Source organism: Python bivittatus, unplaced genomic scaffold (assembly GCF_059951505.1).
Source record: "Python bivittatus isolate LINGU-HERP-01145 unplaced genomic scaffold, Pbiv_v1 ctg000330_np1212, whole genome shotgun sequence".
NCBI classification, from domain to species: domain Eukaryota; kingdom Metazoa; phylum Chordata; class Lepidosauria; order Squamata; family Pythonidae; genus Python; species Python bivittatus.
The window spans coordinates 48,368,643-48,382,773 of NW_028277058.1; the positions used below are offsets into that span (position 1 = coordinate 48,368,643).

Genomic DNA, 14,131 nt, shown 5'->3' on the forward strand with positions numbered 1-14,131 from the left:
GAAAAATGAGGTTAGATGTAAAAGCTGCTAAGGAGGACACTCCTACACCTAAAATGCAGAGGGAAGCTTAAGTGTAATGCTTTGAATCCAAAGCTCAAAAAGTGTTCCAGACTCAGTGTGGGGGTGCACACGCCACACCGATCAATGCCTCCTTAAAGAAGCTGCATCTTTTCCTGGATTTGTATGGTAGCTGTACAGAAAATAAGTTGAAATTAAGGGAGTGCCAAGAGTGTGCGCACATCCATCACAAAACACCTTGTATCTTGTCAATGCCTGCTTAACCAATTTATACTTTCCTGGGGTTATGGGGCAACTGTGAGCCCAGGAAGCTGCTTTTTTTTTTAAGGAAGGGGTGGCAGATGCATGCCCTTATCTACTCTGAAATACCTTTCTGGCTTTGGATTCAAAGTGGTGGACATTTCTAGAAAAACCCCAAGCCTATTGCAAATCCTGTGAAAAGGCTTAAGGAGAGAATATTCCTGTGACTCTCCTGATTGCAGAATTTTTTAATTCCAGTGGCTCCAGTCTGCCTGGCCAAAGATGAGGGATTTGGGGACATACAGTTCAACCAAATCTGGATAGTCACAAGTTTCCCACACTAGTCGTCTCATCATCTCACTTGGGCTAAAACCTGGAGCAGGTTTATTTTGCCAGATGGCTTGATCTTAGCAAAAAATGAAGATGATAGGTTTAGTCCTATATGCAATAGTGAAACCTTCCTGCTTTTTCTGTGCAAAATTGATCAATTTCTGCTATTTCTGCTTTATGGCTGTGTTCCCATAGCCAGGTTAACCAGATCAAGTAAACACCTAGAGATAAACCATACAACATGATTAGCTTGTTTAATGTGAATGATTTAAATGGGCAAACCCAGAAAATGGGTTCATTCGGTAAGTAGTTAAGTGTGTTGTGTGAATGGAACTTTTTCGTCTTGTTCTTCAGTGGAGCTCAGAGCGGTTTTAATTGTTCTGTCCTGATCCTGTTCTTGCCTTTGTGTCTCATACACGGATTGTTTTAATTTTAAAAGCATTGGAAAATCCCATAAGAAATACATCACTTGGCTTTGAACCCCAGTTACGGTGAAAAAAAACCCTTGTTTTCCACTAATAGGAAACCTTCTTAGCTTTGTCTTTGCTGCACCACTGGGGAGAATACAACAAGCTTCTGTACCTTTGCGCCGGAGGACCAATTTGTTGAAGAGATCTGACATCAGATCTCCGCCTTGCCCAGTAGCTCCCACTGGAGAAAACACAAAAAGAGAAATCCACAATCAGACGCAGAAGACGACAGATGGAGAGAAAATCAGGAATCGGCAGGTAATCCAAGACTGTTTTGGATGAAATCACCACATAGGACTGTTATCCCAATCTACTTGGGCAGTAGGCATTTGGGAGAAAATGTCATAGGCATTCTCATAAAATAGTTCCCTGGTGGATCTCCCCATCATCTCCTCTAGCCCAAATGATCACTACATCTGATTTAATCACCTTACACAGGCTTGTAAACGTGACCTGCAAAGGAGTATTAGGGTGGATGTGGTGCCTGTGCTATTGATTTCGTCATAGCCTCTCTGAGTTTAACAAAGCTCTCTTAAAAACTGATAACCAAACATGATAGCAATCACTGCCATCTTGCTGCGATATTATTCTCTAATGGGCAGAGGAAAAACTGGAGAAGACTACCATATGGAGGGATTATCAAATTGGATTGTCTATGAAAATGGAGGGGGCAACCTAGCAACTTTTTAGCTTGCCTAAGCCTTTCAGTTGAGACAGGGAGCCTGGCCTCCAATGGTACAACAGTGCCAGGTACAGTGGTGCTGCTGGGTGTCACAACAGAAACAGGTTTTCTCAACCTCAGCAACTTTAATATAGGTGGACTTCAACTCCCAGAATTCCCCAGCCAGCCATGCTGGCTGGGGAATTCTGGAAGTTAAAGTCCACACATCTTCAAGTTGCCAAGATTGAGAAACACTACTCCAGGTATTGTCAAGACTATGGCACCCATCATCTATGACTGTGGGAGGAACTGAAGAGAGTTGAGGTACAATTGCTTCCTGAAGGCCACAGATTTCTCTGCCATACAGTAATGCATTCTCACAGTCACAATATATGTGTCCTCTGAATATATGATATAACAGCATTATATTAACTACCACTCAGATGTTTGAGAGATGTTTCAATGTTTGATTCACCCTGATGCAGTGGAGCATGCAGTCAAATCTAAGTACAGAAAGATGGCAAAAGGTGGAAGGACAGATGGTACCTTGCTCCTTCTCCTTCTGCTTTTTCTTTTCTAGTTTCCTCTCTTTGACACTACGGAGCTTGGCCTTCCCAATGCCACCAGCTTGGCGGATGGATTCCAGAAGAGTGGCCCGGCCACTTGATGGATTCACAACTTCCTTTGGTGCTCCTTGAACAGCAGCTGTAGAAAAGTAATTTCATTACAATACCCTTAGATGCTGAAGGCTACAGACAGAAGATGCCTTCCCCCCCAAATCTGCTGTTTTGCAGTAAGAGCTTTATAGCTTGAAATTTAATTCTTTCGTTAAGCCATTGTCTTATTTTCTCATTTTTTTTTTCTTGAGTGCTTTATTTGGTTTCTAATGCATGCTCTGGAGAAATCTGTCTCATGGGATTTTCTACCACAACATATAATGTTCACTACTCAGGATAATTCACTTACTGCAACGTTCCCCAAGTTAGTGTCCTCTGTCTTTGTGGACCTCCAGCTTTCATAATTACCAGCCAGAAAGGTTATTAGCAATTCTTCCTTGGGGAAGTAGGATCTGATAGTCAACATTTGGAAGGCACAAGTTTTGGGAAGGCTGTAGTTGTGCTTATTAGCCTTGATAGCAAAATGGAACCTTCATATTCAGATGCTTTATGTGCCTCCAGCTCATCAGGTGGAAACATAAGGAGATGCCTATACTCCTTGTGGTTTTCTTAGATAGCCCCAGCTGGCTATGTAGAAAGAGAAGCTACTCTAGATGGACCCTGATGTATTTCAGAAATCTCCACCCTTTGAGTGCTATTTCCAGGAAGGTGATGCTACCTGACTTTCATTGAAACTAACAAAACCTGGTATAATGCGCTGGCTAATTAGGAATTAGCCAAGAATCAGAAAGCTATTGGTTTGAATCTCAGTCTTTCACACAGCTTCAGTCTTTCCCATTTGCAATATAACAGGAAAGGAATAACAGTGAGTTATCTTATGGAATCATTGTAAGTATAGCTATCTAGATCAATCAGGTACCTGCAGCTTCTTGAACATTTGAAATGTAATAATTGTCCTTAATAATTCCTGCAAAACTATGGAACAAAATCACACAGCTAGTTCTTCTATTTTCTGGGACAAATATATTGTGCATAATAGCTGGCTGCTATCTCAATAGTAACATTAAGTGAGTGGTTTCCCAGCTTTAGTCCTCCAGTCTTACCAGATGGCGTATTGCTTCTCTCTTCTCTCATCTGAGATTCAGAAGGGGGTGGTGCTTGTGGAAGAGGAGGGGGAGGTGGGACACTAACAGGAATTTCAGGGGGAGGAGGGGGAGGAGGGGGAGGGGGAGGGGGTGGAGGCCCCCCCTCTTGAAGATCTGAAAAAATAGAGAAGGGACACAAATTAGTATTCACAAATAGAGTGGAAATACTCTGCTGATCTCCAGCTATCTGCTCAACTGCTTTAAGGTTTCAATTCCTCAAGTCTCAAAACAGCAATACTTTAGATTTGCACCTTTGTGTTTCTAGAGAAGATGCACCCTTTTGAACATCAGAAAATGGAATGGGAGCACTGGGTGGTGGTCACCAAGGAACTTATTAGCACTCTCCTGAGGAAGCTTACCCATTGTGCTAAGCCATAACAAGTTTGGTTTGATTTGCCTTAACGTGATGCATAACTCTAGGCATCATGGATTGTAAATCAGTTTATTGCTTAAGTGAATTCTATAATTGAACTACTACAGCTTCTGAATCACTTTGATTTTTATTCTATAGGCTCTAGACCAGAAATACTGCAGTATACTGACACCCTTGGAAGAGCAGAAAACCAACTAACTAAAAAGCGACACAATAGACTCAGGGGCCTTTTATGCTATTGAGTCCAACCCCATGCACAATGCAGAAATCCAGATTAAAGTATTTGTACTGGATGGCTGACCAGCGTCTGCTTGAACACATTCAGTTAACTGTCTCCCTCAATAACAGGTTCCACTGTCAATCTTACTTCTTACTGTTAGGTAGATTTTCCAAGTGTTCAACTAAAAACTAAAAAAACTTCCTGCAATTTTGAGATCATTGTAGGATGATAGTGACTTTTTTCTGTGTGACACCCCTTCAGATACTCAGTTGCCTTTATTTGCACAATCAATCTCAATCTTTTTGGGAGACTTAGTTTTCAGCCCTAGAACCTGTTTGCTTTTCTCCAAATTAGTTAAAGTTTGAATCCTGAAAGTGCGGAGCTCTGAACGCAGCATTCGAGGTTCCAGCTGATCAAACCATACCAGAGTGGAACTATTACAGGTAGACCCCGGGTTAACAACGGCCATTTTAAGGACGATCCATAGTTAAGAATGGAGCCTGGTGTGGCAAAATTCGAGTTACATACACAATGATTTGTGTTAAATACACAATGGTTCAAGTTCATTACACAATACTACTTTTACAGTATTATACAATAATACTGTTCTGGCTTACAAATTTGATTTAAGGACAGACCTTGGGAACAGAACTTGTTCTTAAACTGGGGACTGCCTGTATTACTTTCTTTGATTTGGCGACTGAACCACTATTAATGCAACTAGAAACTGTTTTCTTTTTCTGGCAGCAACATCACACTATAGACACACTCATAAAACCAAGGAAATGACTTGGCTCTTCTATAGGCAAATAGCCTTACAGGTGGTTTATTGTCTGCCAACTAGATATATCTCACTGCTTCCTAAGCCTCATTAAAAACAAGAAGGATTACAGTCATCTCCATACCACTATTTGCAGATGTTCACAGGAACCATAAATGAACATGAGAGGTACCCTGGGTCTTATTCTCTAAGCTAGCGTCAGAAATCCAAGTAATATATACTTACTTAAAATGGATTAGTAGTTTGCCAATCTGGCAGCTCTGGTTATTCACCCATCACTAGATGACATATACATCAGGTAAAAAGCACAAGGACTCTTACTGATTACGTGAAACACTGCTTTTGGGTGTAAATGGCAGGCAATAAGTGTTGGTGTTATTCTGTTTCATTAAGACTTACAGAGGCCCCTTGAGGAGTAACATCTCTCTGCTGCCAGAGCATCCAGATGGAATGAAGGCAAGAGTCAGTGCATACATAGCATCTGTGCAACTGGGCAGAACTGCCTCATGTGCCCATTTGCCTCCACCCTGCCCTGCTTATTTTCCGTTGTGCCCTTCAGGGGGATCCAGTACCTTGCCGGAAGATCTCTGTGGGTTCTGTACTGAAGGTGGGCAGCTCAGGTATAGCAGCCCCAGGAGCAGAAGGTGCAATGCCAGGGCCAAGGTCAGCACTGTACATGAGGTCTGCAGCAATGCCAGGCAAGTCAGGCAGATAGGATGGCACGTTTATCTCGGGTACCTGCCCTAGGTCTGGTACATAGAAGTAATTTTCAGCCACCTGAAAAGCAGGCACAAAATTAGAAATAAACAGAAAACACCTTCTGAGTTCCTCTGTTTCCAGAACTAAGTAAAAAAAAAAAAAAAAGATCATGGCATGACAAACTCTGTAAAAGTTTTAAATGTGTGTGCTAGAACCCTTCCTGTATTCCCAGCATCCTCAGGGGATCCTCCTACTTTGAAATCAAAAGTAGGGCTATTGCAAATCATATGGGCTACTGAAAAAATGTGTTTTGCCAGAATGCCTTTGCCATCTCTTGGGGATCTAGCAAGAGAGGGATATAGGAATTTGTCCTCTTCTCCATACTACCAAGTGGCTCACCAGCTGATCAAGTTGCCCCCTCTTGGTGATAGAGAGGGGGGCATCAAAAAGCTTTTCTTCTCTTTCTGTCTCAAGAGCCACGTGGGTCTTGGTTACTGCACCAGCCAAAGGATCAAGGAAGACATACTTCTTATACCTGGGGAGGAAGAAGAGAAGGACAAGACAATCTCATCAGTCTACTACAAAGAGAACAAAGCAAAGACACTTAGGTGGGGAAAATTTATTTTTCCTCCATTATCAGGGTTTCACCATCCTTTTTGCAGGTTCTAAAGTTATAGACAATGCTGGAACAACTTTCTGCCCACAGATATTTCTACCCACAAAACAAGAGGCAGTCCCAACCCAGGCCTGCCCCAATTGATCAGGGGCTATTCACCATAAAAAAGATGGGAGAAGTTAAGAGTATTTTAAAAACCCTGCAGAGACAGACTCAACAGCTCACTTAAAGGAGTAAATATTCCCACTTGTTCTGTAAGGCTTTTTCTTTACATTTACTTAGCTCATGTTTTGAGACTGTTATGTGCACTTTAATAAAGAAAAACTGAAGTTGATAGTTTATCCAAGGGACCAAAGCAGAGGCGCAAGCTTAAAATTTAGCTCACATTTAATTAATTATATCACAAAGTCTCAGAGGGAAAGGGGCAAAAGCAATACTTTGAGAACACTACAAAATTAAAGAGGGATTTGCAAGAGCAGGAATAAACTTATCAACCTGTCAGTTTTCCCCTCCTTAATCTAATCAGTCCTGCATCAGTTCTGACTTTTATACTGTTCTCCAACCTAAGATCATATCACTTCCTAGTGTACAGCTATTGCTTTATAAGCATGACTTTGCTTAATAATAACCAAAATATTCACAGGAAAGCGAAGTAAAAAAAGGAGGAATGGGGATGGAGAAAAAGATGGACAAAGCAGAGAAGAATCAACAGGATTTAAGGCTTATGCTGAGAAATAAGGGTGAGGACTGGAAATTTGGCTTCTAAGTGGTACAATCAAAGCAGAGGAAGCTGGGGGATGCTTTAAAAAAACAGCAACAAACCTTTATTTTTGGTCACCCAGGACTAACATAAAACCAAGCAGTGGCATCAAGAAAATGGGCAGGACCACATTCCTAGGACCTTCTTACTGTTTTATCAGCTGAGGGGTGTTCTTGAGGATATTCCTTATTTTAGGCCCACTAAACCCATCTGAAGTCTTAAGGCACTTTATTTGCTTAATTTACTGACAGAAATCAATGCTGAATTTTTGGTAGTACAATCAAGGACATCTTGGGGAACCACAAAAGGATGTGGTGGTCACATTCAGCTGGTGGATTCCCACTCCCATAAGAACCCTTTCCCTGTTGAGAGAAGAGTAAGGCCACTGGCAGTTTCTGATATCCCAGAAAGGAAACGTGGCACAGAGAAGCAACTGCAAGGCAACACTTACAGGTTCTCGGTGGTATTGAAGAGCAACAGGGAGCTGAGGGAACTAATGTTTCTGGGAAGACTGCCAAGGCCTTCTTCTGCATCATCTTCATGATGGACGTTTGTGGTAACTGAAACTGGGAAGTACTTCAGCTTCTCCTACAAAATTCAAGCAACGTAGCTGTCAAGACCCCAGCAGTCCTTTACGTAGATTATTTAGATTAGGCATTTAGAAAAACTTAAAGCCACCTATGCCCCTCAGATACACAGCCCTGTTTGTTTCAGTGCCCATCTGGTTTTCCTGCCTCTCTTTCCTGCTACTGGTGTGGGATGGGGAAAAAATCAGTCTAGTGACAAAATCATTGTAAATGTTTTTGTGTAACAAAACAAGTGTGTGAGCCAGAAGCAGCTTCATTGGCCCTTGTCTAGTAAGCCAGCTTTTCCATTTCCATTATGGCTTCATTGCAATATCAAACTTATTAAATGAGAGGGATGGGGTAGAAAAAGCAGGACATGCATCTCTTTATCAGTCAGTCCAACCTGAAATGTAGGTTAGAATTCAGGCAATTAATTTCTGCTGTTGCAGTTCCAGTTCCAATTAGCTACCTGAAATCAGTTTGCTGCGATCCAGCGTTTGCTCCTTACTACAAAATATCCAATTGCTGTATTCCCTTTTCCAGATGGGTTGCTTGGCCTTACCTCACAACCCATACATTCTCTGTCTAGCCTGAACTGGGCGTTTTAGGAAGCCTGAGGTCCTAGAGAATCACCGCCAAATGTAAACAATACCAGGATGAATAAATGAATGATATAATAAGACAAATCTTAGTATATTCACAAGAAATTGACTATTTTCACGAAGACAACTTTCAAAGTGTTTTGTGTTCTTGTTATATTAATAGGAGTCATCCAGTCAGATGGATACTTTCCTGTGGGTTAAAAAAGACACAGAAAATGTAGTAACTGCTTTTAACAGCCTGCAGCTTACAGAGGATGCTTTTATTTATTTTATCCTAATATATGGAAACAGAAATTGCCAACAGTCTTTAAAAAACTGCAAATCCCCCACCATTAATTTTTTCAGTTAAATTTTTCTGATGCAGGCCTTAAAAATGCATTTTTTTCTAATGTACACTCTCCCGTTAAAGATAATTAACTGCTGCATTGTACAGCATACAACTTTCAGTAGCCAAACACATTTCCACATGTGTATTTTCAGCAGATTTTTCAATGAAGGAAAAATTTACCCTAGCTGATTTTTCTCCACTGCAGATGGGAATAAAATGCCCAGATCTGCTTCTTGGGCAGTGTTTCTCAACCTTAGCAGCTTTAAGATATGTAGACTTCGATTCCCATGTTGGGAGTTCTGGAAGTCAAAGTCTACACATCTTAAAGTTGCCAGGGTTGAGAAACACTGTTGTAGGGGAATGTGTGGCTGTGTTCTTTTACATCTTGATTTGAGACAGAAGGACAGTATATTTGATCAACATGTAGGAGGTCAGGTTTCAACTAGCAAAAGGAGGGAGAAGCTATTTTTGATGGACTATAAAGCTGTCTACATATCCTGCACATTAACTCACTGTGAGTTCTGGGGCTAGCCTGAAATATTCATGCCACTTTTACGGTGACTGACTTGGCTTCCGTTAAACTACAGAAAAATTTAAAGCGCTGAATTATTCAACAGTACTTTTATTTGGGGGTTTTTGAGAAAGAAAACAACAGCATGAGCCAGAAGCAGCTTCATTGGCCCCTGACTGGTAAGACAGCTTTTCCATTTCCATTAGGATCCAGAGGTCCGTATAAGCTATATCCCAAGAAGTCAACGTCATAAACTAAATTCTCTTGGGGAAGGCACATTTCTCTGGCTAGCAGAGTTTTGAAAAGAAAACAAAAATCTCTGTGGGTTGCTCCTATTCTTTGTTGTTGGTTGTCCTATGTAGCCACAAGGGACTCCTAAAAATGGGAAAAACTGCCAGCTTAATTTTAACTCATGTGCTCAAAAGAATGCATTCAGGGCTTATGCGTAGAGTCTCCAATCCAGGAGCTACAATTTTATTGGTGGAGGTTTAGTCTCTTGAATAAAGATTATGCAAAAAGGAGGCACTAATTCAGAGCCCCCAATAACTAGAAATGTACAAAACATGGATCACAAACAACTTCCTGCTCTGGAATATTTATTTCTGGAAAACTGCTCGACCACCCCAAGAATGACTAGATTAGCAAGGTCTGGAGGAAAAACTGAATGTTCCAAAATTTCCCAAAACATTTCATACACTCATTAATAAATTTCTAAGGAATCCTAGGTTTTCTAAAAATAGAGCCTGAAAACTTCTAGACTAGAGACAGGAAAGAGCAGGCAATAGCCAAGGGAAATGGGAGCTTCCCCATCACTCCATTCTCCACTCATATAGACATTGACTAGGTCAGAAAACATAATTCTAAGATGGAATTTTATCCCACACCTCTCAATGATACAATCAGTGAACACAGAGACTGTTCATGGGTACAATATACAAAAAAAATATTATTTATTTATTTGACTTATACCCTACTGCAGTCTATGACTGAATCCAGGCATAAAAATGCAAACTCATTGCTAGGGACTCATTTTTTAGTATTTTTACGGAATCCTTCAGGGGCTGCAGCACAGTCCAAACAGATTTCTTACATAAAGAAGGCATCTTTCTATTCCATGCAATACCTTTGCTGCCCTGGCACCTCCTCAGGCAATTGTGACACTGTCTGACGCTAACAAAAGTCCACAGCAAAGAGAAGCCCCTTGAGTAGAGAAATGTGACCATGTGTCCTCTGACGTCCACCCTACCATCCTTACCTGCAAGGATTTCTCATCCAATGCTCTGTGCTTGCTCTGAATCTTGTGCCTTGGTTGTTTCTGTGCCTCTGGATCCTGAGCACCAGAGAAAATAGAAGCATATTCTTGCAGCCGCTCTGGTGCAGGGTATTTAGAGCTGGAAAACACCTAGGAGGAAAATTGTAGAAAGACAGAACTGAAACCTGGACAGAAGGTTGCCAGCACACAATCAAGACACTATGGAGGTTTTTAACAGAAAGAGAAAAATACAGGATGAGTGTGTTAATACAGAAGGAGGAATGAAGTACGAATAAAGTATCTCAGAGTTTAATTCCTTACTTATAAAATAATCTACTTTACAAGACTCTCTGATATATGACAAATGCAAACCTATAAACGTAGTATTAGCATGGAGGATTTACAACTGGGGACAATTATCATGCTGGAGTAGCAGGATTCAGTTCCAAGTTCCATCTCAGCTTACTACCAATTCGTTAACTGCACTGGGCAAGCCAAGTTCTGGCTTAACACTTCAGATATTTGCTGGTGTAAGTAGTATCTAGATGCTTGGAACACTTTAAGCATTTAAAAAAAATACTGCTGCTCTAGAATATAAGAAAAGAGTGCAAATAAACAGGCTTATCACCCCATCCCCAAACCAGATCATGACTGTTACAGAAGGCAACAGGTTAGAGCACCTTCCTTCTCTAATCATCAAGATACCAATTATTACTGCTACCATTTTGTATTTGCATTTTTTAAAATGCCCATTCAGGCAATTGTGAACGGCATGGTAGCTTGGACTTTAATCACAGATGAATGCAAGCAACACCATTCAAAAGAACCATTGCAATTGGCATCCAAACCTTAATAGCCTTCTTGCTGCCCTTTATCTTCTCGATTTTGGCCTGAGCAAGGGTGACCCGCTCATCGATTGCTCGCAGCTGTGCCCGGCTGGCTTCCACTTGTTGGGAGATCCTAAGAATCAATCAATCAGTTTGCAGCAACATTTAACGAATGGGCAACAAGAAACTGTTCACTGGTTGGTATACAGATTAAGTGAAATAATGTATTTCCAATAAAATAGCTATCATTAAAACACTACCAACTCCTTTCCCCCTAATATGACCAACCAAGGCAAAGATCGTCATAATTTTGCCAACAAGCCCATCAAATAGAAATAGTAGTAATTATAGTAGTAGTAATAAAAGGAATCCATGTAGCCCCACACATATTGAGGACACCAGGTTAGGATAAGCTATGTTATTACTTTACATCTGTCTGCCACATAGGGTCAACTTGGATCTTAAGCAACTGTTTTTCACTCTCAACCAGTTTGGATTCCCACACTGCTTCATGTTTGGGATAGACAGTCATCACAGCAAGTACTACTACGGGACAAAAAGAACTCAGGAATAGGTGTTCAGGTTTGATGGAAAGGAGGAAGAAACTGATTCAGTTTGTAAGTCAGAAGCAAATATGGTCTGGGCTAAAGAACTGCTTCCTTTTGCAATAAACCATGTCTTCTGCATTATGTTGTCTTCTTCCCAACTTCATCCTTTTGAATTTCTTATCAGGTCCACAAAATCTTGAAGCAAGAAGCCCTTCCCAAGCCTTCCTTACCTTTCAGTGAACCTCCTGTAACACGGTGTCGATGAGGCTACTCTTAACAATGATTCAGAAGCTACAGCTGGTGCAAATGCAGCAACCTGGCTTCAAGCAGGGAGGGGTTGGCTGAGTAGCATCATGTCAGCATTTTGGTTGCTGCCCGTAAGCTCTGGGTCCAATTTAAGGTGTTGGTTTTAATCTGTGTCCCACATGGTTTGGACCACTGCATTTATAGGAACATCTCTACTGCCCTGACTCAGCCCTTCTTATATGCTCATCCCAAGAGGAACTGCAGCAGGTCCCCACTCCTCATGAAATGAAAGGAGTGGGGATCAGAGGCATGTCTTCTTGGTAACAGCCCTGCTTAGTAGAATGCCTTGGCCACTCATTTTCCCTTCGTAAGGTGGTTAAAACCACTGTGTTCCAGTGAGTCTTGGGTGCAAAGCTGGATCTGGGCTACCATGAGAACTTTTTTGGTACTGATGTGGATTAATGTTTCATTTTACTGCTACACTATTGTAAAAGACTTTAGGTTTTAAAAGTAGGGCAATATGTAAACATCTGTATAAAGCAATAGATAAATAAAATATGAGCTGATATAGTACGTCTGATTGTCAAGTGACTAATACAATTGTGACTAGCCAAGGAAAGTCTTTCAAAAAATAGTTATTATATCCAGAATAGAGAGCCAGTTTGGTATAGGGGTTAAGGCACTGGGCTAGAAATCGGGATACTGTGAGTTCTAGTCCCGCCTTAGGCACAAATCCAGCTGGGTGACCTTGGGCCGTCACTCCCTCACAGCCCTGGGAAGGAGGCAATGGCAAGCCACTTCCAAAACTTGCCAAGAAACCTGCAGGGACCAGTCCAGTCGTCAATACTGACTCAAAGGCACAATCAATCAATCATCTAGAATAGTCATCACACAGATGAAATGTCTCCAAAAAGAAAACCACAAAAGTACCCATTACACATTTGTGCACATCTGCATGTAAGATTTTAACAAATATAATACCTGTAAAGAATTTAACACCCTCTTTTTAACAAGAGTGTTCTTCCTTGTGTTAAGCCATCTACAACAGACAAAACCACCTTCCCTCCAAATAAAGTCCAGCCTAAAGTACTAGCCACTCAGATGAAACCATGTCAAGTTTCCCTAAGTTATTAAAGCTGCAGTCAGAAACAAAGAACCGTTATAATCCTTCACATTGAGGCAGTGAAGGGGTGATTGATATTTGCAGTAGATAGATTAATGTCACCCCCTTCCCCAACTTTGCAGAGATAAATATATTGAGATTAAAAGACAGAAACAATGTGCAGATGAAGGGGAACACTAATCATATTCACTGGCATAGCAGCTCTCTGTCGCAGAAAACCAGCATTTAGAGCAGGCTGTCCTGATTCATTATTTTTCCAACTTCAAGGATTCTAGGCTGAACATGAAAGAACTGCTGTTACAGTCTGGAGAGTAATTTACAGGATTGTCATTGTTTTATTTATTTATTAATTCAATTTATATGGCCGCCCATCAATCAAGGTGAGCTAAATAAAACAATGGATTCCAAAAGAATCCAAATAAAACTACACCGAGCCTCAAAAAAATCACATACACCCATCCCAGAGCCCCATACTAACATCTTGACCCCAGTCCCTGGGGGAAGTGTCAGATCTTCATGGCCTTGGAAAAAGCCAACAGAGTAGGGGCTGTGCATATTTTGGGGGAGAGACTGTTCCTACAGCAGGTGCCATGACAGAGAAGGCTCACTTCCTAGAACTCACCAAGAGACTGACAGTACCTGGAACATGCCCTCTCTCCCAAATCTGGCAGGATGGGTAGAAACCACAGGGAGAGATGGTCCCTCAAGTAACTTGGTACCATGTCATATGGACTTTAAAGTGACAACCAGCACTTTGAATTGTAGTGGGAGCCAGTGTCGTTCATGTAGCAATGGTATTACATGGATGTACCATGTTGTGCCTCATACTGCACATGGCACTGTGTTCAGGACCAGCTGAAGCTTCTGAATGCTCTTCAAGGGCAGTCCCAGCATTTAGGTAGAATTTGTATCCCTCTTTTATTTTTGGTCAACTCAAGGCAGCAAACTTACAGTACTTGATATTATGTATATTAAATCAGTCATGTACAGTATGATTAAAACGTATGTATGCCTATTTTCCTCACAACAACAATCCTATGAAGGGGGTTGGGCTAGCCCAGTCACCCAGCTGGCTTTAATGCTCCAGGGGGGACTGGAGCTCATGGTCTCCCAATTTCTAGTCCAGCACTTAGCCACCACACCATACTAGTTCCTGACATAGGACAGGGCCTTTTCCACACTGTTGTCTCCAAGTGTT

At 41.3% G+C, this 14,131-nt stretch overlaps 1 protein-coding gene and 1 long non-coding RNA gene across 5 annotated transcripts in view; one reads left to right on the forward strand and one right to left on the reverse strand.

Moving 5' to 3' along the window:
* WASHC1 (WASH complex subunit 1) overlaps nt 1-14,131 on the reverse strand; it is a 50,113-nt gene that overhangs the window by 2,459 nt on the left and 33,523 nt on the right. For all 4 annotated transcript variants that reach the window (XM_088141216.1, XM_088141217.1, XM_088141219.1 and 1 more), the window contains exons 3-10: nt 11,038-11,149; nt 10,193-10,339; nt 7,382-7,518; nt 5,954-6,089; nt 5,428-5,632; nt 3,440-3,595; nt 2,266-2,424; nt 1,171-1,239 (exon numbers count right to left, since the gene is read on the reverse strand). In XM_088141216.1, coding sequence (XP_087997342.1) covers nt 1,171-1,239; nt 2,266-2,424; nt 3,440-3,595; nt 5,428-5,632; nt 5,954-6,089; nt 7,382-7,518; nt 10,193-10,339; nt 11,038-11,149 — 1,121 coding nt within the window. The remainder of the gene's footprint in view (nt 1-1,170; nt 1,240-2,265; nt 2,425-3,439; nt 3,596-5,427; nt 5,633-5,953; nt 6,090-7,381; nt 7,519-10,192; nt 10,340-11,037; nt 11,150-14,131) is intronic.
* Nucleotides 621-4,113, forward strand: LOC148215971 (uncharacterized). Its single transcript, XR_015796270.1, has 3 exons — nt 621-1,316; nt 2,300-2,512; nt 3,993-4,113. It is a non-coding gene; the product is annotated as an uncharacterized LOC148215971 (long non-coding RNA).